A 27,965-nucleotide genomic window follows, 5' to 3' on the forward strand; every position below is an offset into this window, starting at 1 on the left:
CTGTACCAACCAACCACAAGCTGGGTGGTTTAAGATAACATATTTAGTATCTTGCAGTTACACAGAAGTCTGAAGAGCATCTCACCAGGTTATAAAATAGATGTTGGTGGGGCTGCATTCCTTTTGGAACACTCTAGGGGAGAAGCCGTTTTCTGGCCTTTTCCATCTCCTCGAAGCTGTTCCCATTCTTGAGCTCATGGTTCTCTTCCTTCATCTTTTAAGCCAGCAAAGCAGCATCTCTCTGACCCATATTCCATCACCACCTCGCTCTCTGACCCCAGCCAGGAAAGGTTCTCTACTTCTAAGGACTTGTGATTAGAATGGACCCATCAGAGAATTCAGGATAATCTATTTCCCTGCATCAAGGTCTTTAATTCATTCACACCTGCACAGTAATACAGAGAAAAATGGAACACTTAAGCTTCCTTTCTGTCCATAAAGTCTCAAAGAAAATGATGTAAACGTTTTCAGTAACAAATCATTAAAAACTCAGTTCGTAAAAAACACTTGAGTTGCTATTACCATTGATGTAACCAATAACTACTACCAGGTGATTTAATTATTTTTTGGCATTTGATTTAGTCACTTTTGTAAGAGAGAAAATTCACAGATTTAGACAAAAAGCAAACAAATTTTAGTAAATATTTTATTTGGACACTTTAAAGTTTAACTTTGTAGCCACGTGTATTCATTATCCCTGAAATCTAGCGGATTCCCATTGAAATTTAGTTGCAGGTAGAGAGGTTGGAACTAGAATGTTCAAGACAGTTTATTAACGTTTTGGAAAAAAAAAAAATCATGCATCCCATGGATCTCCAGGCGTGCTCCCGAAACCCACCTTGTCCACAACTCTCCTCCTTCTCCTCAATGCCTCCTTCCATGCTGGAACTGTGGAGTACTCTAATGCCATATTTTCCTTCCTCTTTTCACTTGATCTCTCACCTATCTATGTCTGGGAAGAACTTAACTGTGATGGAAAGTTCAGGGTCGTTTTGTAGGAATATTTTTTTGGTTTATCCATCTGCCTCCAAGCGTCCCTAGAGTCACGTCCTCTGGTCCAGGCAAAGCCCACAGAAGTCGATTTAATGGAAACAGTTTTCCCTCTGTCATTTTGTGAAATTCTAGTCAAAGCCAGAGCCAGGGCTGGGTTGACTCCAGGTAGTAAATTAGAGAAGGTGTGGTTTGCGTGGTGCCAGCAGTGAACTTAGCCTTGGTTTGGTAGTTAATAAAACTACCAATCACAATGGGTAGTCATTCACATCGGGCTTCCCTGGTGGCTCAGACAGTAAAGGATCTGCCTGCAATGCGGGAGATCTGGGTTTGATCTCTGGGTTGGGAAGATCTGGAGAAGGGAATGGCTACCCACTCCAGTATTCTTGCCTGGAGAATTCCATGGACAAGGAGGCTGGCGGGCTACACCTCATGGGGTCACAAAAAGTCATTCACATAAGTTCTGCAAATTGAATTTGGAAGTGAGGGAGTGGCGAGGGAGGGAAGGGAACTCGGAGGTGGTCAGTGTTTCCTTGGCTTGAACCTGAGCGCCACACTGTTGATGCAGAACCTCTGCCCAGCAGGCCCGGGTCCGTCGGGGAACACATGGCCGAGGTGAGCTTCACACTGCAAGGAGAGCAGCCTCTGTCATCTCTCACCAGGGACAAGGCTCTTTAAGTAAAACCCAGACAGATGAACCCCACCTGGCGGGCCCACTCACGTCTTTGACCTCGGTGTTGGGGGAAAGTCTATTGTATCAGAATTTGATTCAGAAATGAAAGGATGTAGAGCACGTGGGATGGTAAATAGCTCTCTACTTGATCGGTGAGAATGTCAGCAAGTGATTTAACTTAGGCCTTAATTTACTCATCTATGAAATGGGGATGATGATTATACCTACGTAACAGAGCTGTTATTATGATTCATTGATACAATGCATTGGGACTTCCCTGGTCCCAATGCAGGGGGCCTGGGTTCGATCCCTGGTCAGGGAACTAGATCCCACATGCCAAAACTAAGACCAGGGGCAGCCAAATAGATAAATATTAAAAAAAAAAAAAAAAAAAAAAGCAGTAGCACAGTTCTGAGTGAGTGAATCTTGTAGCCAGTATATTATTATTGTTTTTTTTCACTGAAGACAAGACTAAGCTACATTTATCTGCTTACAAAACCAGAACATTTGAGCACCCAAAGATATCAAGTTGAATCTGCTGTCTGGATTTAAGCCACTCTCTCCTGCCAGGCTCCCAGGAGAAATAAGCCCTGATGTCACCTTTGGTACTGCTCTGCTTATAGGCGACATGCTGCAGAGCGGGAAGCGGGCAGAGAGATGCCATCCACCCTGGACCATCCTGCCGCTCTCCCTGCACAACAGAATGTGAAGGGCCAGCTCTTTCTTTCAGACCCTCACTCACTCCCATCTCTGCAAGGCTAGAACCAGGCAAGGCTCCTTCTTTGGTCTGCAGTGCTGGGAGTGATGGGAGAGAGGAACTGGTAGCAGCTCAGGAGAAACCCAAAGAGCTTCCATGACAAAAGCACTCCCGTCCATAACACCAGATGTGCAAGGACAAGTGAGCTCTGCACTGCACTCAGGAGGCGCAGGGGAAAACAAAACACACGAAGCAAAGACACCCACCTGCTTACAGACGACCTCTGTGCGAGCTAGTCCCAACGAGGTGTCCGCGCGTCTCAGGATCCCCGTGTTACTCTCATCAGAGCCAGATGTCCCGTGAGCCTCAGAGAACGAAGGCCATCCCGTGCCGGAGCAGAACTTCTTCTCAGAGCTATGTTAGAAATCACGACACCTACAGCTGTGAAAACCGCTATGAACAAACAAAGAGCACCATGTGCCCCAACCCACGTCCCTACAGAGCACAAATTGATTCCCTTCTTCTCTGCCACATCTCAAGGCCAGTTCTCTGAACCCCAGGCGTCTGCCCACTACACCTCCACTATTCAAGATGCTGTCTCGTCACGTCAAAGATGTCTTGTTCCTTTGATGTTGAAGGCATCCCTCTCAAGCTTCGACAAGGACCAAAAACACGAGGAGCTTTGTGAACTGCTCCACCTTAGGAAACAGATTAAATGCCCATGTTTGAAACGTAGGGAAGGGGGAAATTGAAATGAAATGAGTGGCCAAAGGGTTTAGTGTATCGCAGGTTCAGCGAATCAGAGAAACATGAGAACTGATCAAACGGCCATGTTCAGCCACAGGAACTTTTGGTTATCTGAACACAGAGCCTGACTGCCTTTGGGGATTCAAGAATGAGTTCCTCTGCCACTTCTTAGCTGTGTGAAACCGGACGGGCTGCTTCCCTATCCAACTCACAGTTTTCTTATCTGTAACATGGGGACAGCAACATCTACATTATAGAGATGCTCTGAGGGCTTAGGGAGCTATGCAGTGGAGCACGTAGTGATTAATAAGCCTGGGCACCCAGACTCATCACTGCAGTGCAGTGATCTTCCTGGGAAAGCCCCACAGGAATGAATGATGCTGGGGGTAGAGGGTGGGGAGAACAGAGGTGCCAACAAAAGGGGGAGGAGGGCAACAAGCAAATCTACTCATCAGAGACCCACTCTAAATACTTTGTTACGTGAACTCCTTTTCTTTCTTTTTAAAAAAATTTTGGCCACACTTTGCAGCATGTGGGATCCTAGTTTCCCTCACTAGGGATCGAACCTGCGTCCCCTGCATTGGAAGCAGAGTCTCAACCACTGGACCACCAGGGAAGTCCCCAAAGAGGAACTCCTTTACATCATGCTAGAAAAACAAATTTCAGAAATTTAAATGGCAGGGGAATGGCTCTCTCTATCTGGGGGAGAGGCAAGAAATGAATTGTAAATTCTGCAAAACAAAAACTGAGTGAAAAGAGGGGCAAAGTGGCAAATAATCAAACTCCTAGACTATGAGCACAGAAGGAAGCTCAGTTTAGAGCACAAACCCAGCAGAAAGAGTCTGGGGTAAGTCAGTGACTCAAACACTCTGGTCCTGGGACCCATCCGTTACTAAAAAATTATCGAGGATCTCTGAGAGTTTGGTTTACATGAGTTGTACCTATTAGCACTTAACAAATTAGAAATTATGAGTGAGAGTTTCAAAGACATTTATGCATTGAATTATTTTTTAAAATAATAAATTCATTATAGGCTAACACAACCTATTGTTACAACAGATAATTCTGTTTTCCAAACTGAAACAAACATTTAGTGGGACGAGTTGCACTGTTTTATGACTTTGCAAATCTCTTTTTAAAAAATTAATTTGTATTGGAGTGTAGTTGCTTTGCAGTGTTGTGTCAGTCTCTACTGTACAGCAAAACGAATTGGCCACACACATACAAACGTTCTTTCTGTTTTTGGATGTCCGTCCCATTTAGGTCACCACAGAGCACTGGATAAAGTTCCCTGTGCCGTACAGTAGGTTCTCACTGGTTATCTGTTTTACACATAGTATCAATAGTGTATATATATCAACCCCAATCTCCCAATTCATCCCAACCCCCCTTTCCGCCTTGGTATCCATATGTTTGATCTCTATGTTTGTCTCTATTTCTACTTTTTGCAAATCTCTTTAAGGTCTAGCCTTAAAAAAATGACAGTTGAATCTCCAGATGTGCTCATGCATTCAATCTGCTGCAGCATTGTTTTGACTGAAGTGTAGGAAGAGGATGTAGTCTCTTGGATGTGTGGGTGTGTGCTGAGTTGCTTCAGTCATGTCCGACTCTGTGCGACGCTATGGACTATAGCCCACCAGGTTCCTCTGTCCACGGGACTCTCCAGGCATGAGTACTAGAGTGGGTTGCCATGCCCTTCTCCAGGGGATCTTCCCAACACAGAGATCGAACCCAGGTCTCCTGCATTGCCAGCAGATTCTTTACCGTCTGAGCAACTAGGGAAGCCCCAGTCTCCTGGATACACAGAAAAGAAAGCACCTTGAAGAGCCCTGGAAAGATCCCAGGAACTCAGGTACAGCTCTGAGGTTGACTTCTGAGAGCCTGGGGTGTGAATCCGGGCTCTGGTATGTCTGTACGACCTTGGCAAGTTATTTAACCTCTTAAAGTCTCTGTTCCCTCGTCCACAGAATAGTAACAGCATTGTTACCTCACAGGGTTGCGGAGGATTGACTGAGATGCTTTCTTCATTTAGCATTTTTACCATCGTGTTGGACACATGGTACCTAAGTTAGCGGTTATGATTTTAAAAATATCATTATTATTATTAGTAACAGGTATCCATGAAATTTGTGCAGCTGTGGGTCCAATTAGAAGTGTCTGCACATTCAGACTGGGCTTCCTAGGTGGCTCAGTGGTAAAGAATCTGCCTGCCAATGCAGGAGATGTGGGTTCGAGCCCTGGGTTGGGAAGATCCCCCGGAGAAGGAAACAGCAACCACTCCAGTATTCTTGCCTGGAGAATCCTATGGACAGAGAAGCCTGGCAGGCTACAGTCCACAGGGTTGCAAAGAGTTGGATACAACTGAGCACATGTGCACACACCTATTCAGACTGGGTTCTCTGCAACCCCTTTTCTTTTTCAAGGGTTCAAAAATATTCATCTGAGCCACTTTGGTCTGGGGAAAAACATTTTAAATATCCTTTAATCATAGCTTTTCCATCCTCAACATTATATATAAACTAGTGATCATTAAAGCAAATCTGATAGAGAATTATGAATATAATAATTTTTTTAATGAATGACTCTAAGACTAATAAAAAGTCATTTAAAACGTTTTATGGGAAACAATAAACTTTTATTGATGCAATTAACAGAATCTGGAGATTTTACCAGGTAATATGAGAGGCCCATCATATATCATTTAAGAGGGAAAACTTAAATATTAAGGGCAATTAGAAATTGCAATATATATATTTAAATGATTAGCAGATTGTAAGGCCTGCCCTTGAGAAACTAAAACCGTTCTGGACCATCTTTACTCTTAAAGGGAGTAAAGATGTATATCATGTATACTCTTTAAGGGATTCCTTTTATTTAGTTTTGTTATATGTTTCTTTGCTTTGTTTTTGTCATTGTTTCTAGAAACTCCATGGCCCCCAAACCAGCAGCAAGAGGCACTTGGTGATAACTGACAATCCTCATGGTAGAAGAATTCCCATTCATTTCAAGGAACAGGAGCACAGAAAAGGTTAACAATATTACCTAGTTCCTACAACACGTGGGGTGCCAGGATATTCTGTAAAAAGGGAACTAACATCAGGCTCTCAGTTTCCTTCTATTCTAAAAAGATTTATGACCGTGAAACATGTGATCTCACAGTAGATTTTAATAAACACATCCAGAATTGGAGAGGAAGAAGGAAAGGGAATAGAGGAAGGGGTCAAAGTCACATAATTTCAAGGTTAATGAAGTGACAGTCTGGAGTCCAGTGCTCTTGACCTGGAAACCCTGGATCAAATGACTCTGAGTTGGAGAGTCAGCAGCTCCCCTGAATCATACTGGTTCAGCTCGAAGGGAAGTCTGCAGGCAGCAAGGAGCCCAGTGGCCAAGTGGCTGTGGTCCCTCATCCACTTGATTTCTTAACTGTTTAGTTTTGGTTGACTTTTCACCTCCTTTTGACTGTGTGCGAGTATTTGAAGGGATGTTCATTTCTTCTCTACCCCGTTCTCTATTACTGAGGACGGAGACTGGGGACGGGAAGAGAGGGAAAACGAGAGGTCCAACAAGAATCCTGACAGTTATCTACCCTCTTGAATGGGAAGCACTGTCAGGAATATAGTCTTCATTTATAGATTTTCATTAATTAGAAGAGATTTCTTAGGAGTTCCTCATTATCAAAAACACTTTCATGCATAAGGCCCTAAGAAGGCTCTGTCTGTAAGAATCTCATTGCTAACATGTATCTGGTGCTTGGCATGTGTCAGGCATTGCTCTGCTGCTTTCATGTGTATTAACGCATAACTCAGTTCCATGAACTTCCTGATGTTCAAGCTGGTTTTAGAAAAGGAAGAGGAACCAGAGATCAAATTGACAACATCCGCTGGATCATGGAAAAAGCAAGAGAGTTCCAGAAAAACACCTATTTCTGCTTTATTGACTATGCCAAAGCCTTTGACTGTGTGGATCACAATAAACTGTGGAAAATTCTTCAAGAGATGGGAATACCAGACCACCTGATCTGCCTCTTGAGAAATCTGTTTGCAGGTCAGGAAGCAACAGTTAGAACTGGGCATGGAACAACAGACTGGTTCCAAATAGGGAAAGGAGTACGTCAAGGCTGTATATTATCACCCTGTTTATTTAACTTATATGCAGAGTACATCATGAGAAACGCTGGACTGGAAGAAACACAAGCTGGAATCAAGATTGCCGGGAGAAATATCAATAACCTCAGATACGGCGATGACACCACCCTTATGGCAGAAAGTGAAGAGGAACTCAAAAGCCTCTTGATGAAGGTGAAAGAGGACAGTGAAAAAGTTGGCTTAAAGCTCAACATTCAGAAAACGAAGATCATGGCATCTGGTCCCATCACTTCATGGCAAATAGATGGGGAAACAGTGGAAACAGTGTCAGACTTTATTTTTCTGAGCTCCAAAATCACTACAGATGGTGACTGCAGCCATGAAATTAAAAGACGCTTACTCCTTGGAAGGAAAGTTATGACCAACCTAGATAGCATATTCAAAAGCAGAGACATTACTTTGCCAACAAAGCTTCGTCTAGTCAAGGCTATGGTTTTTCCTGTGGTCATGTATGGATGTGAGAGTTGGACTGTGAAGAAGGCTGAGTGCTGAAGAATTGATGCTTTTGAACTGTGGTGTTGGAGAAGACTCTTGAGTCTTCTCCCTTGCACTGCAAGGAGATCCAACCAGTCCATTTTAAGGAGATCAGCCCTGGGATTTCTTTGGAAGGAATGATGCTAAAGCTGAAACTCCAGTACTTTGGCCACCTCATGCGAAGAGCTGACTCATTGGAAAAGACTCTGATGCTGGGAGGGATTAGGGGCAGGAGGAGAAGGGGACGACAGAGGATGAGATTGCTGGATGGCATCACTGACTCGATGGACGTGAGTCTGAGTGAACTCCGGGAGTTGGTGATGGACAGGGAGGCCTGGTGTGTTGCGATTCATGGGGTCGCAAAGAGTCGGACACGGCTGAGCGACTGATCTGATCTGATCAGTTATGCCTCCCAATAGCTTTATGAGTTCAGAACTACTAACATGCTCATTTTACCGGTGGGGAAAGCAAGGCACAGAGGGGTTAAGAAAGTTGCCCAAGGTCACACAGCAATTAAGCCAGGATGTATATCTACAGACTTCACCAGTCTACTACATTGTCTCTCTTATAAACCAATGCATCTTTAATAGCACAGAAGATTCTAGAACATAAAAGATTCTTATGAATATATTCTTATTTTTCTCAGACTAAGCTGCAGGAGGAAAAAACTAGAACAAATTCAAAAGTCCTTAAGAAATGAAAATGGAAACTGCAACTAAAACTAAATTGCGACCCAGAGGGATGGTATGGGGAGGGAGGGGGGAGGAGGGTTCAGGATGGGGAACACATGTATACCTGTGGCGGATTCATTTGGATGTTTGGCAAAACTAATACAATTATGTAAAGTTTAAAAACAAAATAAAATTAAAAAAAAAACTAAATGATTAAAAAGAAACAAATAGGTTGGCAGATTGGCAGGTCAGTAAACTAGCCACTTGCTGAAAGGGCTTTTGGAGACCTTTTGGATGGTTTTATTAGTCTTGGCTGCCGTGAAGATGGTCACTCAACTTCCTTAATTTGGACAAGCATTGGTCTTTCAAGTTTAAATTACCTTAAATGAAATAAGATAAAAAATTCAATGTTTTAGTCGCATCAGCCACATTTCAGGTGTTCAATAGCCACACGTGATTAGTGGCCACCAAAGTGGATGGAGCAGATATAGAATATTTCCAGCACTGCAGAAAGTTCTACTGGACAGAGCTTTTTGCTCTGGTCTCTCCAGTCCCTCCCTGCCCCAACACTCTGATTCCCCAACAGAGCCTGCGAGGTGCCCATGCTGGGCACTGGGTAGGAAGAAAGTGTCATCTTCACAGGTGCAGAAACTGGAACACCAATGAAGTCAAAACAACAAAGACTAAAATGGAGGAACATGTTCTCGCAAGGATGACGGTCAAAAGCTAGAAACAGAACCTCTGGCCACTTACTGCAGCCACAAAGCCATCTTTTATATGTTTACAACAAGGTTGGTTGTTTGGCTAAAAGCAGGTTGGCCATCTCAAGTCCCACCCCTCCCCCTTTAAACAGAACCAAAGGTCAAACAGTAACTAGTGGTTCAGAAATCTGCGTGCATTTTACCATTGCCAGCTCCCTCAGGCCATCTTCTCAGCCTGAATGTCATCTTTGCTGTCTCTTCACCAGCCACTGACAGAGTGAATGAATCCCGGCGAAGGCCTGCCCTTCTGTGAGCATGAAGGAAAATCAATCCTGATCGTTGCTCATCTTTGCAGGCGGGGTTTGGCTTTCCAAATTCAGCCCCCATTAGCAGCCAGCGGCCCAGGAAAGCCCCGTCTGCTGAAAGCCCAGAGCACATAATGAAGCACGGCCTAATGGCAGATTCACAGACCTGGCTTGATTTATATTTTATTCTAAACCAATTTAGGGTTGATGCAAAAGAAATAAAAAACATCTTTGAACTTCTGAAAAATGGGACTTCAAAGATGTTTTCCTTTCTTCTTCGTCGAATCAACTTTTTTTAGACTGTTTCCTGCATGTCTAAACAAAAAAGCCTTTGTTGAGAGATTTCAGATCCTGATTGACTTAAAAGAGGCTTTGAAATCAAGGGACAATTAAATTTACTTTTAGCTACATAGAAGAGGCATGGCATTCACTACTGTCAAGCACTGTGGGGAATCCATCCTCATAAAATTCTACATTTCCTAAATTAAATTATAAACCCATTTTTTCCCTGGGAGAGATATAGTTTTAATCACATGGGTCAAGCAAATACCATTATGGTTTAGATGTCTTTAAATACTTTCCCAGGGAAAAACTAATAGCTTTATCTTAAGGTGGCCACCAAGTTTTTTTTGTTGTTGTTTTTGTTTGGTTTGCTTTTTGCTATTCTTGCAGATACAGAAAGAAAGACTATAGGCTAAGATGTTAATGCTATAAATAATAATAAGACAGGCAAGAATCTTAATGAACAGCCCTCCTTATAGTAACCAAGTTAATCAGGAATGAAAACCATGGTATGTATTAGGTTGGTCAAAAAGTTTGTAAGATCCTATGGAAAAACCCAAGTGAATTTTCTAGCCAATCCAATATTTATCCAAGGCCCCAAAAGACAGAGCGGTATAAATTTTGAGGCTCACTCTCCTTTGGTACCTCTTGGTCTTTATCTCACCTGAAGAGCAGGCTGTCGCAACACACACAGTGATACATCCCTGGTTCCTTGTTATTCAGGTAGATCCCACTGAAAGGCTGAAAGTAAATGAGATATATCACTATTCAGGTTTCTCATAACACCAGCAGGACATGATACAGCAGATCTAAATCCAAGATCAAGTTCTCCAATAAAGGAATTTTTGTACTAATTTCACAAAGTGCAAGTATCACTGGAGAGAAAATTACAACATGCCCAGTGGAGCAGTCTGCAGGCTTGTTTACGACCGGCCTTTATGGTGCCAAATATTCAAATTATGACATTAATAATGCTTTGTATTTATATAGCACCTTTCATCCAAGAACATCAAAGCCTGTGAAAAAGCAAGAGAATGGGCCTCTGGATTGTGTTAGATCTCGGCCTCCATTTCAAAAGTTAATACAACAGGAATCGAGTCCACTGACTAAAGCACTCTGAAATCTCCAATTAAAGACAGGAGATAGAAAGCAAAGCTCAGTGAGATTGGGGTTGTGCCTTTAATATGCTTCACGTGGGGTTTAGGATACTTCATACTGAATAAATGCTAAATAATGAGCGAGATTCTCCCAGTGCCTAAGTTACTACTTAGATGAAATTACCGCATTAAATTGTGGCTTAAGGAGTTTGCAGGTTCTGATAACAGCAGACTTCAATCAATGAGTGAGCCAAGACTACTATATATTTTTTTAAATGTTATTTGGTAAACTGATCTCATTGTTTGGAACAAACAAAGACCATTTTTGCCCAATTCCATCTTCTCTATCAAAGAAATTTCGAGAAACTGTTGCATGAGTCTCCTGTGAAAATCCATAAGCAGTGGCTGGTGGCAGGCACTGTCCTACTCATTGGAAGAGAAGCTGAACACGGGATGGGTCACTGAGTCCCAGAGCTGATTCAGGAAACAAGTGGCCCCTTCAGCCCTCTCTAGACAAATCCCCAGTCAAACGTTCACGTTCCCTGTGGTAGGAGTAACAGTACATTTTCAGGGAGCAGCATAACAACAAATTTCAAATTAACCTACTGAGCTCGCCATCTGGGCACACTTGGATGTTTTCCTTCTCTAAAATCCCTAAACTTGGCTGCAGACATCTAACAGTGGTGAGCTGGTCTTTTTCTGGCCTGTCCCCTTAAAGGCTTGCACCTCACGCTGGCACAAAGGGGTATCTGGGATGAAAAGGAAGTTTCGCCTCCCTCCCACCTGGGCTGAAGAGACAAACATGCCAAAGGGCTACCCAGATGTGAAGCTGATCTAGAAATGCCTACTTATGGGATCCGGACAGCATGCTAATATTCACAATATAATGGTTGTTATTGCAGGGACAGTTGGACAGAGGAAGTGATAGGGAACTGGTAACCACAATAAGTTAAAAAATCAGACATAAAAGAATCCTTCGCTGACATATTTTATGAAATGACATCTCTCCTCTGCCTCCTTGCCTGATTTCCTACTGTCTACCCTCTCACCCTTTCTCCTTAATTTTTTTAAATTTAAATTTATTTATTTTAATTAGAGGCTAATTACTTTACAACATTGTATTGGTTTTGCCATACATCAACATGAATCTGCCACAGGTGTACATGTGTTCCCAATCCTGAGCCCCCCTCCCACCTCCCTCCCCATACCATCCCTCTGGGTCATCCCAGTGCACCAGCCCCAAGCATCCTGTATCCTGCATCGAACCTGGACTGGCAATTCGTTTCTTATATGATATTATACATGTTTCAATGCCATTCTCCCAAATCACACCCCCCCTCCCACAGAGTCCAAAAGACATATTATTTAGGGCCACACTCAGCTTCTATTTCACTTGCTCATTCCAGTATTACTTGAAAACCAAGTGTGTAGCCAATGCTGCACTGGGTACTAAGGTTGCTGCTGCTGCTGCGTCGCTTCAGTCGTGTACGACTCTGTGCGACCCCATAGACGGCAGCCCACCAGGCTCTCCCATCCCTGGGATTCTCCAGGCAAGAACACTGGAGTGGGTTGCCATTTCCTTCTCCAATGCATGAAAGGGAAAAGTGAAAGTGAAGTCGCTCAGTCGTGTCCGACTCTGTGAGACCCCATGGACTGCAGCCCACCAGGCTCCTCCATCCATGGGATTTTCCAGGCAAGAGTACTGGAGTGGGGTGCCATTGCCTTCTCCAGGGTACTAAGGTTGCAGAGATGGAAAAACAAAACAGAACTACACTAACCATGGTTCCTGCACTAGGAATTTGCTACCAAGTCAGGAAGAGATGTGAGCTGGCAGTGGTCACACCACATGACTGCAGTTCTGATGGGGAGGTTAGCAGCGAGTGGCGGGTACCACGAGTCCCTTTACTACTAGGGAAGTCTTCATGAAACCTTTCTGGACCAGGTCATATATGAGATGTCTGAGATCAGGATTTTCTTTTTCTTTAACCTTTTATCATCATTATTTTTCATTGCATGGCTGACTAGTGTTTATTACAGGAAAATGCCAAGACACTAAAGTGAGTTTTGAAGGATGAGAAGGAGTTAATCAGATAAAGGAGTTAATCAGATAAAGAAATTTCAGACAGAGCAGCTTGGGCTGGGCTCACGTCACAGAACAGAGCAATGTGGAGGAGGAAGAAGAGGTTGCTGGAAAGGCAGGGAGGGCCAGATCATAGCAGCTTTAATCAGACCATGCTTGTTGTTGTTGTTCAGGCGCTCAGTCATGTCCGACTCTTTGCCACCCCATGGACTGCAGCACACCAGGCTGCTCTGTCCTTCACTATCTCCTGGAGTTTGCCCAAACTCATGTCCATTGAGTCGATGATGCTAAAGAGTTAAAGTGCCAGCTTACTGAAAATGGAAAGCCACTGGAAACTTTTAAACTGGGCGCACACCCAATTGGAGCTGGTTTTTAGAAGGAGCACTCAAAGGACAGTCAAACGGCCACCAGTTCAGGCCTGGATTTAACTATGGCAAGAATAGTGGAAATAAAAAGATGAGGACGGATTTAAGAATTGTCTTGAAGAGAGAACTGAAATGAGTGACTATACAGGGAGGTGGTCAGAGACAGAGACAGAAAGATACCCCCGTCCCCGGGTTTTCAAAATCTATCCTATGCACTACATGTTCTGCACTGCCACGGACTGCAGCCCACCAGGCTCCTCTGTCCATGGAATTTTCCAGGCAAGAATACTGGAGTGGGTTGCCATCTCCTCCTCCAGGGAATCTTCCTGACCCAGGGATTGAACCTGTGTCTCCTGCACTGCAGATGGATTCTTTACTGCTTTACCACAGAGAAGCCCCTAAATGTTTGTGTATCCCCTCCAAATTCATGTTTAAGCCCTAACCCCCAAGGTGATGGTATTGGAGGTGGGGCCTTTGGGAGGTGATTAGTTCATGAGGGTGGAACCCTCAAGAGTGGGATTAGTGCCCTGGGAAGAAAAGACATGGGAGGGATGACCTATTTCTCTCCCACATTGGGACACGGCAAGAAGGTGACCATCTGCAAACCAAGAAGAGAGTCCTTATCAGAATCAAATTGTTTGGCACCTTGATCTCGGATTTCTCAGCCCCCAGAACCGTGAGCAACAAATGTTTGTTGTTTAAGCCTCCTCGTCTGTGACATCCTGCTGCTGCTGCTGCTGCTGCTACTGCTGCTGCTAAGTCGCTTCAGTCGTGTCCGACTCTGTGCGACCCCATAAGATGGCAGCCCACCAGGCTCCCCCGTCCCTGGGATTCTCCAGGCAAGAACACTGGAGTGGGTTGCCATTTCCTTCTCCAATGCATGAAAGTGAAAAGGGAAATGAAGTCACTCAGTCATGTCCGACTCTTAGCAACCCCATGGACTGCAGCCCACCAGGCCCCTCCGTCCATGGGATTTTCCAGGCAAGAGTACTGGAGTGGGGTGCCATTGCCTTCTCCGACATCCTGCTAGAGAAGCCCAAACTAAGACTATGTGCGCACCAACGCAGCCTTTCCCTTCTTTTATCTTGTCACTACTACACACCTGTTGGAAACGGATGATACACTTAAATGATTTGCAGGTTATTTCACAGAGAACTATTTACAAAGATGGGGATGGGCCCGATGGATACCAGCCAGGGAAGGTGAAGCATCTCTGGGCCAGTGATTGAGAACACACTGCCCTACTGGCCTGTGGGGCACAGAGTAGGCAGAACCCATGAGGCCGGAGCTGGAGGGGCGGGATGCCTGTGGGGGTGGGGGGCAGGGAAGCTGCAAGCTGCGTGGGAGGAACACAGGCCCAGGGGACCCTCGATGCCTGTTTTTCTACTGTGTCCTCTGATCTTGCTGGCATCTCGCAGGGGCCAAACTCAATCAGGAGTCAAGAGGGCAAGGGAGCTGCTAAGCCTTCCCAGAGGTCACAGCAGAGTGAAGCACATGGATGGCATATCTGAAAGGCAAACAGTAACCTGCACAAAACCTAGCTTTTACTGACATTCGAGATGGGCTCGATAAAGGACAGAAATGGTATGGACCTAACAGAAGCAGAAGATATTAAGAAGAGGTGGCAAGAATACACAGGAGAACTGTACAAAAAAGATCTTCAAGACCCAGGTAATCACGATGGTGTGATCACTCATCTAGAGCCAGACATCCTGGAATGTGAAGTCAAGTGGGCCTTAGAAAGCATCACTACGAACAAAGCTAGTGGAGGTGATGGAATTCCAGTTGCACTATTTCAAATCCTGAAAGATGATGCTGTGAAAGTGCTGCACTCAATATGCCAGCAAATTTGGAAAGCTCAGCAGTGGCCACAGGACTGGAAAAGGTCAGTTTTCATTCCAATCCCAAAGAGAGGCAATACCAAAGAATGCTCAAACTACCGCACAAATGCACTCATCTCACACACTAGTAAAGGAGTGCTCAAAATTCTCCAAGTGAGGCTTCAACAGTATGTGAACCATGAACTTCTAGATGTTCAAGCTGGTTTTAGAAAAGGCAGAGGAACCAGAGATCAAATTGCCAACATCTGCTGGATCATTGAAAAAGCAAGAGAGTTCCAGAAAAAACATCTAGTTCTGTTTTATTGACTATGCCAAAGCCTTTGACTGTGTGGATCACAATAAACTGTGGAAAATTCTGAAAGAGATGGGAATCCCAGACCACCTGATCTGCCTCTTGAGAAACCTATATGCAGGTCAGGAAGCAACAGTTAGAACTGGACATGGAACAACAGACTGGTTCCAAATAGGAAAAGGAGTACGTCAAGGCTGTATATTGTCACCCTGTTTATTTAACTTATATGCAGAATACATCATGAGAAAAGCTGGGCTGGAAGAAGCACAAGCTGGAATCAAGATTGCTGGGAGAAATATCAATAACCTCAGATATGCAGATGACACCACCCTTATGGCAGAAAGTGAAGAGGAACTAAAAAGCCTCTTGAAAGTGAAAGAGGACAATGAAAAAGTTGGCTTAAAGCTCAACATTCAGGAAACGAAGATCATGGCATCTGGTCCCATCACTTCATGGGAAATAGATGGGGAAACAGTGTTAGACTTTATTTTTCTGGGCTCCAAAATCACTGCAGATGGTGATTGCAGCCATGAAATTAAAAGACGCTTACTCCTTGGAAGTAAAGTTATGACCAACCTACACAGCATATTCAAAAGCAGAGACATTACTTTGCCAACAAAGGTCCATCTAGTCAAGGCTATGGTTTTTCCAGTGGTCATGTATGGATGTGAGAGTTGGACTGTGAAGAAGGCTGAGTGCCGAAGAATTGATGCTTTTGAACTGTGGTGTTGGAGAAGACTCTTGAGAGTCCGTTGGACTGCATGGAGATCCAACCAGTCCATTCTAAAGGAGATCAGTCCTGGGTGTTCATTGGAAGGACTGATGATAAAGCTGAAACTCCAGTACATTGACCACCTCATGTGAAGAGTTGACTCACTGGAAAAGACCCTGATGCTGGGAGGGATTGGGGGCAGGAGGAGAAGTGGACGACAGAGAATGAGATGGCTGGATGGCATCACCGACTCAATGGATATGAGTTTGAGTAAACTCTGGGAGTTGGTGACGGACAGGGAGGCCTGGCGTGCTGTGATTCATGGGGTCACAAAGAGTCGGACACGACTGAGCAGCTGAACTGAACTGACATTTGACTTAAAAAAAAATACTTATTTGACTGCACTGGATCTTAGTTATGGCACGTGAGATCTTTAGTTGTGACATGTGAACTCAGTTGCAGCATATGGGATCTAGTTCCCTGACCAGGGATCAAACCTGGGCCCCCTACATTGGTTGTGCGGAGCCATAGCTACTGGACCACTGGGGAAGTCCCTGATATTTGATTTTTAGTTCCTGCTCAACTAGTCTGTGAACCCCCTTGTCGCACTTGGCAGAGGGCTAGCAGGTTACTGCTGCCCAACAAAAAGCACATGCAACTGAATTTTAATTTTGAGTCACCAAATAGAAGGCTGAGGTGTTTTCCTTCTCTTTTCTTAGCCTCATGGAGCTTATGGAGGCTTATCGTTCTGCAGCATTCTAAAAAGTTACATGTGGAAATGAATCAACTGAAAGGGATTTAGAACATTACTTAAAATAATGGATGATGCTCATTTTGTAAAATGGCCAAATGCAGAGTATAACATACCATCTGAGAATCCCACGTATTTATTCTCCTAAACATCTGGCAGCTTATCTTCAGGCTGCCACTTCCAATTCCAAACCCTGTGTGGCTCTGCCCTTCAGAATAGGGCTGACTTACAGTGCTCTGGGAAGACACACAACTGCTCAGGGAATCACAGGTAGCTCTCTTGTGCTATCTGGCTATCTATAATGGCTAGTATAAGTATCTTTCCTGGGCTTACCTGGTGGCTCAGTGGTAAAGAATCCATCTGCCAGTGCAGGAGATTCGGGTTCAAATCCTGGGTTAGGAAGATCCCATGGAGGAGGAAGTGGCAACCTGCTCCAGTACTCTTGCCTGGAGAATCCCATGGACAGAGGAGCCTAGTGGGCTACAGTCCATGGGGTTGCAAAGAGTCGGACACGACTGAGCACACACACACATAAGGAGTACCTGCTCTATGCTGGGCTCTTTTCCAGGCACTGGAGACCCAGCCATCAACAATACAACTGACCAGCTAAGCAACAACAACAGTCTCTTTCCGAGGAAGCCTTTATTAAAACCCCACCCACAGGAAGTTTTCAAAAATACCAGTATTTCACCAGAATCTAGGAGATCTTCTGGTCTATCTAATGACTTTGGATTGGCAGTAAAGTTGAAGGTGAGACCATGATTATATGGCTCCAGCACATGGATAGCTTACCTGAATTTTGCAGGGACCGCCAACTTCAAAGATATACATATCCTGCTGCTAAGTCGCTTCAGTCGTGTCCGACTCTGCGACCCCATAGATGGCAGCCCACCAAGCTTCCCCGTCCCTGGGATTCTCCAGGCAAGTACACTGGAGTGGGTTGCCATTTCCTTCTCCAATGCATGAAAGTGAAAAGTGAAAGTGAAGTCGCTCAGTCGTGTCCGACTCTTAGTGACCCCACAGACTGCAGCCTACCAGGCTCCTCCATCCATGGATTTTCCAGGCAAAAGTACTGGAGTGGGGTGCCATTGCCTTCTCCGATACATATCCTACAATATTCAAAACCGCTGTGCTGGGGTCCACTCTAGGGGGTCTGCTTCACAAATGAAAATATCTACTAACCTGGCTCCATAGCTGTTTTCCAGTGGTCATATTTGGGCCTAAGACAAATGACTTGCTGTGAAACTCAGCGTGGTAAAAATGGTACTATACTGAGTAACCACTGAGGGCTGCTTTCTCAGGAAAGGAAAGAAAGCCGAGGTTATTGAAGACAGTTTCAGTAATATGTCCCCCTCTTGGCCTGCAGTGGTTCAACAGTCCCAACGCTTGATTTTTTCAGCACCCACTACCTGCAGGATATGTCATGTGCTAGGACGGCAGGTACTGAGCAGGGAAAACCCAGCTTGGAGCTGGGGAAAGGCTTCCCTTTGCGGGTGAGATTGGGGCCAAGAGCTGAAAGGTGGGTTTGAATGGGTTGGAGTTGGGGGAGGACAGAGGGTGAAAGGGCCTGAAGTGGGGAAAGTCCAGGGTCTTGGAGTTGAACAAGGAAAAGTGGCCAGATCTGAGGATGGGGGTGGGAGGTAGGGACCAGAGCTTCAGGGCCTTATTAGCCACTTTAAACTTTTTGCTTTTACTTTGAAAACAAGAATTTAGAGTAGGGGGTGATGTGGTCATATCCATTTCCAAATGATCTCTTTGGCAGCCGGGAGGAGAATGGCGAGGTGAGGAGCAAGTACAGAGGTGAGGAGCACAGCTGAGGCAGCTGCTTTTGAGCCAGGGATGGTGCGGCCTGGACCAGCCTACAGGGGCAAGCAGTGGAGAGAAGCAGGGTGATGAGACAGTCATTCAGGAGGCTGAGTGGGTGGACCGGCCACTGGAGGGCAGTGTGTCCAGAGAGAGGTTTCTGGCTTGCATTAACTGGATGGATATTCATGGCCAGAGGAGAACAGTGGAGGGTGCCAGATTAGTAGAGAAAATGATGAGTTTTGTTTTTTTTTTTTAATTGGAGGGTAATTCCCTTATAATATCTTGATGGCTTTTACCATACATCAACATGCATCGGCCATAGGCATACATGTGTTCCCTCTCGCCTGAGCCCCCCTTGCACTCCCCGCACCCCTCCAGGCTGTCCCAGAGCACTGGCTTTGGGTGCCCTGCTTCATACGTCAAACTCCCACTGGCTGTCCTTTTACTATGGGAAGGAGAAGGTGGGGTGATCTGAGAGAACAGCACCAGGTTAGGTTTTGTAGTGAGATCAACTCCAGTTTGTCCTGCGCCACACCCAACACATCTACTCAGAAACCGTAAACGAGTGTAGCTTACCGGCTCCGTCCCTTTTTCTCTTGTGACATGGAACTGCTCTGGTGTCAGCTTCTTCTGCCACTCACTCTTGGAGAGAGCCGGCTGACTTTTTGTAAGAGACCCTGTATTGTTAAACAGGAATTTCAAAAAAATGAAAAAAGCAAGGAACACTGAGGTTGACTTCCTTGGGTTTGTCTAAGAAAATTTAGTTATTTCTCCCAAAGAATTAGAGTCATGCCTTCACTACAGATATTTGTATTTTAATTGTTTCTTTGTATTTCATTGCATTGTTTAGACTCTCAAAATAACTACTCTATAAGAATGTATTTAATAGCAGTGGTTGACAAATTGCAAATTATTAGATGGGTGCTATTTCTGCTTTATTGACTATGCCAAAGCCTTTGACTGTGTGGATCACAATAAACTGTGGAAAATTCTGAAAGAGATGGGAATACCAGACCACCTGATCTGCCTCTTGAGAAATCTGTATGCAGGTCAGGAAGCAACAGTTAGAACTGGACATGGAACAACAGACTGGTTCCAAATAGGAAAAGGAGTTCGTCAAGGCTGTATATTATCACCCCGTTTATTTAACTTATATGCAGAGTACATCATGAGAAATGCTGGACTGGAAGAAACACAAACTGGAATCAAGATTGCCGGGAGAAATATCAATAACCTCAGATACGCAGATAACACCACCCTTATGGCAGAAAGTGAAGAGGAACTCAAAAGCCTCTTGATGAAAGTGAAAGTGGAGAGTGAAAAAGTTGGCTTAAAGCTCAACATTCAGAAAACAAAGATCATGGCATCCAGTCCCACCACTTCATGGGAAATAGATGGGGAAACAGTGGAAACAGTGTCAGACTTTATTTTTCTGGGCTCCAAAATCACTACAGATGGTGATTGCAGCCATGAAATTAAAAGACGCTTACTCCTTGGAAGGAAAGTTATGACCAACCTAGATAGCATATTCAAAAGCAGAGACATTACTTTGCCAACAAATGTTCGTCTAGTCAAGGCTATGGTTTTTCCAGTGGTCATGTATGGATGTGAGAGTTGGACTGTGAAGAAGGCTAAGCGCCAAAGAATTGATGCTTTTGGACTGTGGTGTTGGAGAAGACTCTTGAGAGTCCGTTGGACTGCAAGGAGATCCAACCAGTCCATTCTGAAGGAGATCAGCCCTGGGATTTCTTGGGAAACAATGATGCTAAAGCTGAAACTCCAGTACTTTGGCCACCTCATGCAAAGAGTTGATTCATTGGAAAAGACCCTGATGCTGGGAGGGATTGGGAGCAGGAGGAGAAGGGGACGCCAGAGGATGAGATGGCTGGATGGCATCACTGACTCGATGGATGTGAGTCTCAGTGAACTCTGGGAGTTGGTGATGGACAGGGAGGCCTGGCGTGCTGCGATTCATGGGGTCGCAAAGAGTCAGACACGACTGAGCGACTGATCTGATCTGATTGGCTTCAAATGATGTCTTTGATCAAGTTACGGATTTTTATACATTTCTATATTATTAAAATATATTTTGCTTCAAGAAAAAAGCCAGGAAGGCACAATGACCTTTTCTTGCTAAGCCTCTCTCCTGAAGTGCACCAGTTCCCAACAGAACACACCATAACATCCCCTCCGCTCCCAACCTTTCCTTCTTCACAGAGACCAGAAAGTTCAGGTACAAAATGCTTTAATTGACTCATTAGTTTAGTAAGAGATGAGTAATAAGCAGAGAGCCAGTTTTCCAGTTGTACTGGGGCACAGAAGTTAAAGAGGCAGCTGAAATATGAAATGAAGCAGAATAAATTCTCCTTGGTTTGCTAAGGGTAGAGATCAATCCCTCTTCCATTACTACATACAAAGGAGTATTTCCTGTCAGGATACACCTGCGAATAGCTGTGAGACTGGACAGAAAAGATCATTGAGCCAGTGGGTTATTAAAACCCTCTTCCTTGCTGGTTTATAAAGATATCTCAGATTTTATTCATCAAAGGAGGCCTCTATTAAAAATTCTTCTTGTGTGAAAAATAGAAGACTCCTAGAGCACACATTCCTGAAAGGGAAACTGAGACCTACCATAATCTATGTTTGGGCTTCATGGTTTTTATCCACTTGTGTCTTCCTTTCTTCTGCTTCCTACAGCATCTATGTTACTTTTATTCCAATGAGTATAATCAAAGTAATTAGGATAATACTCTCTTTGGCCAAAGAGTTGAGGAGGGGGGCGGGTGGTGGGAAGTCTAACGTCTATTATAATGTTCTAATCATCCAATGTTAAGAATATCAAAGGATCGTATCATCTGCACACCTCAACTTACACAAGAGAAAACAGAATAGTGATCGAAGGCTTTATTAGGAAGGTGGCCTTTCGGCACAGAGTTGAAGGAAATGTAAACAGACCCATCAGATGAGCACCTGGAGGACCACTGCGGGCAAGAGAAGCAACAGGCTGGGTGTGCCTGGCATGTCCTATGAACAGCAAAGAGGCCTGAGCTACTCGGGTGGAGCCAGCAGGGAAGGTTAATAGAAATGAGAACAGACAAGCAATGGGGGCCAGATCACTTAGAGCCTTGAAGACTATTACTTCAATCAATTAGTTAAGGCTCTGCTGGGTCTTCTTTAATTGCGGTGAGTAGAGACTATGTTTCAGGTGAGTGGAGACTATGTTTCATTATTGTGCCAGGGTTTCTCATGGCAGTTGGAGAGCACGGACTCTAGATGCCTCATGGCAGTTGCAGAGCACGGGCTCTAGATGCGTGGGCTCAGTAGTTGTGGTATACAGGCTTAGCTGCTCCAAGACATGTGGGATCTTCCCAGACCAGGGATCAAACCCATGTTCCCTGCACTGGCAGGTGGATTCTTAATCACTGGCCCACCAGGGATGTTCAGGCCTTGAAGGCTTTTGTAAGAACACTGGCTTTTGTTCTCAATGAGTTTGGAAGGCAGTGAAAGGTTAGCAGAGGCATGGAATGATCTAACATATTTTAAAAGAATTAGTGGCAGACGTTCCAAAAAAAAAAAAAGAAACAGGGTAAAGGCTGAAGCAGGAGAACCAATACAGAGGCCGGCCAGCTCTGAGAACTGTGGCAGCGTACGTCATGGCTGCAGTCTGATCATGTTTACTTCTTCCACGGGGAGGGGAGGGGGGGCGGTTGGTTTCAGTATCTATAAGACAGCTCACAGGCTATGGCTCAGAATATTATCTGTATCCCTTGCTGAAAGGCAGAGACCTGGACTGGGGTTGCAGCAGTGTAGTGGCTTAGAAGTGATCAGTCGGTGGACACAGTCTGATGGCAGAGCGGGGGGATCTGCTGATGGGCCAGTTGTGGAGGTGAGAGAAAGCAAAGGTCAAGAGTCATAAGCCACAGCTTCTGGGCTCTGGAAGATGGGGAAGACTTCAGGAGGAGTAGGTTTGGAAACATGGTTTTGAACTTGTTAAATGCCAATCAGGTATTCAGGTGCAGGTGTCAAGTATGGCTATATGGATACAGAGAGGGAGAGGTCTAAGGTGGAAATGTGAACTTTAGGATTCCTCAGCCTGAAGCTGTCTTTTATCTTGGGGGCTGAAAGATCCTCAAGTCAGTGAGTATAGACAAAACAGAAAGGCCTGAGGATTGTACTCTGAGGCTCTCCTTGATATACAGGTTGAAGATACATGGAGGCAAGCAGGGAGGTGGGAAGGAAACTGAGATGCAGTGTCCTAGTGAAATGGAGCAGGATCCTATGGTCCTTCCCCAACATGTCCTCAGTCTGCCTTTTGTCTGTGAAATAACTTTAGCCAAAGAATAAGTTTAATCAGGAACTTCCCTGGTGGTCCAGAGGCTAAGACTCTGAGCTCCCAGTGCAGGGAGCCTGGGTTCAATCCCTGGTCAGGGAACTAGATCCTACCTGTCACAACTAAGATCCCAGAATAGCAAAATAAGTATATTAAAAAAAAAACCACAATATTTAATCAGAGAAGTGAGAAAATACAGAAACAAAAGAAAACAGTCAAATGAGACAAAATAATAATAATTTAGTCATTAAGCAAAGTCAACGACTTTTAGTTCCTTCTCGAGGGATACAGATAATATTCTGAGCCATATAGCCTGTGAGCTGTCTTATACTGAAACCCCCACCAGGTGGAAGAAATAAACATGATGATCAGACTGCAGCCATGACATAAACTACGGCAGTTCTCAGAGCTGGCCTGGAAATAGGAACAGACCTACCCTGGAACTGAAGATGAACTGTACTTGAAACAATCAATGACACTGATTAGATCACTGCATAAGCAATTTCAAGATGACTGTCAGAGCTGACTGTGCTGTTTCTGCATATAGCCCCCTCCCATCACCTACAAAAGCTCTTGCCCACTGAAGGGGAGAGGGGGAGTCAAACTTCGGACAGGAGTCTTCCTCGCCCCTGCCCCGCCAAGCCCAGGTTGCGGGCCTCTGAAATTAAGCAAACTTTCCACCATTCTCGCCTCTATTAGCTTTTGAGCAGCGAGCAGCGGGACCCTACTTTCACTTAGGCTTTTCGGCTCTCACCATGGGACCGCTGTGCTCTCGCAACACCTGGCTCACGGGATTTTCCTGAGCAATGCTGAGGCCATGACGACACGCCAGAGTGACTGTGAGGAACTGCTGCTCCTGGCCTGCTGGCCCCAAGAGGCGGATATGAGGGGATGGATATGAGGGGACGTTCCTAGCAGCTGCCGAATCCGTGTTGTTTCAGGGATCCTCCCTGTTTCTCCGCTGCTCGGCACTGGCTGTCACTCCGCTGCTCGGCACTGGCTGTCAACGTACATACACTTTTCCTCGGTGGAATGGAAACGTGTCTGGATGAGCTGATGAGACCCAAGACCCAGTAAGTCAGTGCACCGGTGTGCAGCCGGGCTAACTTCTCTTTGAGCACAAAATACTGTTTGGGCATTTCGCCAATTGGTTCTGCCATGGGTATGATGTCGAGGAGCGTTTGTGTTGGGGACTCTGTATTGGTTATTGTCTTGAAGATTTGTGACAGTTCTGTCTTCTGGTGTGTGAGTGTATATTCCATTTGTGTGATTGGTATCTTTCTTGTCTTTTATAAAATGGGAGATTTGGTTCAATTTATTTGAAAAATTTTAGCTATGAGATTATGATTAAAGAAAAAGATAATTTTTTTCAACAACATATGGCAACAGTATTCTTTAAACTCCAAGAAAAAAAAAATGGGTTAAGATGAAACTTCTGAAATTCCCAAACTGGTTCTTTTTGCATATGCAGTTATGTACATATGTACATAAGTCTGCCTTACATGTTATTAAAGTACTAAAAATGATGAGGAAGCACTTCAGTGTGTAAAGCAAGTGGGATACGTGTTAGTGAGAGGAGGTATAAAGAATGGAGGTTATTTTTTGTTGAGGAAAAATGATGATAATAATTTTGTCCTGGAGCTGGTTGTGATCTCTGAGGGGAGAGCAGTGAATGGTTCTGAAGAGAAAGCTGTTTCCTGACCAGGAATTGAACCTGGGTAACCTGGATGAAAGCCAGGAATCCTAGCCAGCAGACCACTAGGGGCAAGAGGTTAGAAGCAAAGTGGTCCTGGCTCTTTCCCTCATTTGAAAGTAAGAATGTTTCAAGGAGGCAGAAACTGTAAAAACAGGTACAAAGTTTATCATTAGAGTACACAGCACAATAAGTGGGAGGGCATACAGATAAATCATTTATTTAAGACAGAAGAAGAAATACACAGCTGGAGAGAAGGGGCATGGGCACCCTCTCTAAGGAGGAGGGCATAAGAAGTAAGGCAGAAATACCCACCCAGAGAGGAGTGTGGGTGTCCTAAATGAGAAGCCAGTAAAAAGGTGATTTAAATCCCTTAATTGGATAGTCCTTCCCCATCTTTGTTTACATTTGGCCAATTATTTTTTTTCCACAACTGACTGGTCCTTGGACCCTCCCCACGATGAGTGCACAACTTTTTGCTAAGATGGATCCCATCGCAGAAGCCTGAGGGTGCCTCTCCATGCTTATTATAGGGTGGGGCCCCCTCCCTTTTCGATCCCCAAGAAGCCTTCCGCGCATGTGTAGACAGGGAAGTTTTCTTTGACCTCAGGAGTCGACACCTTATGTCTTTAGCCGAGCTCAGTTTTTGCCACTAGCTTGTCACTGAAGGGTTTGGGTGAGAAAAAACCTTGAATTTTATTCCACTTGACAAACACCAGCTGTGCAACCCAGGGGCCTATGTATCTCCTACCTCAGTTGTTTCTGGATGGGGACAACTCATATGGATACAAAAAGTGACAAAAGGTTTGTGAAAAAAGGGAACTTTGAGAAGAGTTTTATTTGTTGTCAGGAGTGATTAAGATTAGACTGGATTTAATTAGGTAAATATACTTTGTTATTAATAGTAAGCTGGTATAAAAGTAGAATTTGGTTTTCTTTCTCCTTGTTAAGAGATAAAACCTTTCCTGGAATATTGAGGTGCTTTTGACAACAGATTGTAAGTTTCTTTCTCTAGCTAACTTTGAGTATCCCAAAGGGCCTATAGGCATCTCAGAAGAAATGTTAAAGTAATTAGGATTATCTGGTATGTTAAATTATAGGGAAAACATTTGATTAACTTTCAGGTCATAATGCTGAACTGGGTGAGAAATTTAAAGAATTCTAATGGAAAGCTATTGTTTTGCTTCAAAGCATATTTTTGACCCCAACGTTTGGGATGGAAGTTATCACAGAGTATAATTACTTAGATGTGTACCACTGCTGGTTTTAAGTTTACTGCTACAAGTACACGTACAATGCTTGAGTGACAACTTTATATAAGTGATAAAATGTATAGACTATAAAATGTCTTCCTGTCAGCATCTCTCTGTACTTGTTATGTCTGATTAGTTTTCCCTCAACGTGGATAATTAAGCACACAGCATAGGGTTAAATATAGCTACACTTTTATCCTTTCCATTCATTTATGTAATTATAACTAATGCTTATTGTATACCTACTAAGCACCAATATTGTGATAAAACATGTTTAGTTTTTTTCATTTATTCTGTATAATAACCCTACTATCATCATTATCCTTATTTTACAAAGAAAAAAAAAACAGGCTTATGCTTACCAAGTTCAAGACATGCTCAAAGACACACAGCCAGTGGGTGTGGCACATCAACACTGAAACCCCTTAACCACGAAACTATTAGCTGCCTATCATTCTCAATGGTTGCCTACTAGTTTGTTGAATTGAACGTTCACGGTTTACTTAAGCATTCCTTAACTGATAGACATTTGGGTTATGGCCAGTTTCTCCTTCTTAAGAGTAGTGCTGTTAAAAGCATCTCTGCACATATAACTTTGTTCTTCTTTTGAATTATTTCCTTAGAATAAATTCCCAAGAGTGGGTGTCTGATAAGTGAGCAGTTCCTGTTAAGTATTGGTGTCTGGCCAAATTTTAATGTTGCTGAAGAACCTCAGATTCCAGGGCAATTTATTAGGCTGTTTCCGACAGCACTAAGTACAAACATAAAGGGCAAATTTCCGCTGAAACCACCACCCTCTAAAGGGGAATGAGGAGGGCTCCAGCCCAGAACTGTGATGCCTGAACCACCACCTGTGGTTCTCAGGAAGTCAACACTTAGCACTGAGTGGGCAAAGAACACACAGGAGATTGGCTGACTAGAGACACCAGGAGTGGTCTGAGGTCCGTGACCCCAAGTCATATTTGATCAGCTCCCATAGCACCCTGCCAGGGCTTTTATTTATTTAACACTACATTTTGAAATTTTCAGGGGATAAAAAGAATTCCGAGTGACTGGGTACATTTATAGCACAGATATTTATCTTTAAATATCTTTAGTGGACACATAACAAATGGATTCCAAGATGGGCTAGCTGGGGCAGCTGTCCAGAAAGGCAATCAACACATGGCACTGTGTCCACCAAACTGGACATGAAATACAGCCAGCTGACCCAAGATCCCACTAGCGTCGCCTTTAGTGACTCTGTACTAAAGGATGAGGTGTCAGCGAGCCCCAATCCCACAGAGCAGCCAAAGCCATGTTGTAGAAGAAACGCACACTTTCCCCCGGTCTGTGTCGCAGCCACTGACTAACGATGGTTATCAGGTTAGAGGGGGTAAGGGATTACGAGTCCTCACGTTCCCCCTGGGTCCTGGAAACACAGATATAGAGGTCAGGGAACAGATCCACAGGCATGCAAAGTCAGAACTGCCTGCTTCTGAGACGCGGAAAGCAGCAGGCATAACTGGACGAGGGGGACAGTGTAGTTAACAGAGCAGTGGGTGGCTGCAGCAGAGAGCGCTCTGGGCGGGCTGCTCAACCAACACCGCCGTCCTTCACCTGGAAGCCCGGCTCCAGAGTACATTTTATACAAAAAACAAAACAAGTATGTGTGCACGTGGGAGGAGAGGACCTGTACTTTTCCACAAACCCTCATATGAGTCAGGGACTCCCCCGCCCACGCCCCTTCAAGTTTACAGCCCGCAGTTCTTAGATGGCAGGGGGTGGGCGGGCAGGAGCCCCGACGGAGCTTCCGGAGAATGGACGAGTCAGGTCCAGGACCAGCCGGCTGGGGCCCCCCGAGACCCGGCAAGCGAACAAAAATCGAAAGCCGGGAGGTGAGGGCGGGGCCTGCGAGGCCTACCTGCTTGCGGGGATCCAGCACCTGCGCGGAGGCCGCCGCAGTCCGCTCGGCCCCGCGCAGCCCACCCTAGCGCCTCGCGGAGGCGCAGGCCCCGCAGAGCCCGCAGGAGGCGCGCCATGACGCTGAGCGCGGCCGGGCGGAGCCCACGCCACGGCCC

General features: G+C 44.8%; 1 protein-coding gene across 1 annotated transcript; it reads right to left on the reverse strand.

Annotated features, from left to right (window-relative positions):
• Window positions 1-632: 632 nt before the first annotated feature.
• On the reverse strand, window positions 633-27,965 carry MSRB2 (methionine sulfoxide reductase B2). The gene is made up of 5 exons (XM_006079945.4): window positions 27,809-27,965; window positions 19,206-19,306; window positions 10,350-10,426; window positions 2,627-2,774; window positions 633-1,617 (listed from the first exon to the last, which is right to left on the reverse strand). Exons 1-5 carry the CDS (start codon window positions 27,924-27,926, stop codon window positions 1,513-1,515), a joined length of 549 nt encoding a protein of 182 aa, XP_006080007.2. The 5' UTR covers window positions 27,927-27,965; the 3' UTR covers window positions 633-1,512.

This window comes from Bubalus bubalis, chromosome 14 (assembly GCF_019923935.1).
Source record: "Bubalus bubalis isolate 160015118507 breed Murrah chromosome 14, NDDB_SH_1, whole genome shotgun sequence".
Classification (NCBI taxonomy): Eukaryota; Metazoa; Chordata; class Mammalia; order Artiodactyla; family Bovidae; genus Bubalus; species Bubalus bubalis.

Excerpts from the sequence above, each read along its gene's own strand:
- MSRB2 (XM_006079945.4), bottom strand. The coding sequence starts at position 27,926 with ATGGCGCGCCTCCTGCGGGCTCTGCGGGGCCTGCGCCTCCGCGAGGCG. Across the intron at positions 19,307-27,808 it reads TGCTGGATCCCCGCAAGCAG|GGTCTCTTACAAAAAGTCAG; the intron begins GTAGGCCTCGCA and ends TTAACAATACAG. Across the intron at positions 1,618-2,626 it reads CAGAGGTCGTCTGTAAGCAG|TGTGAAGCTCACCTCGGCCA; the intron begins GTGGGTGTCTTT and ends CTCTCCTTGCAG.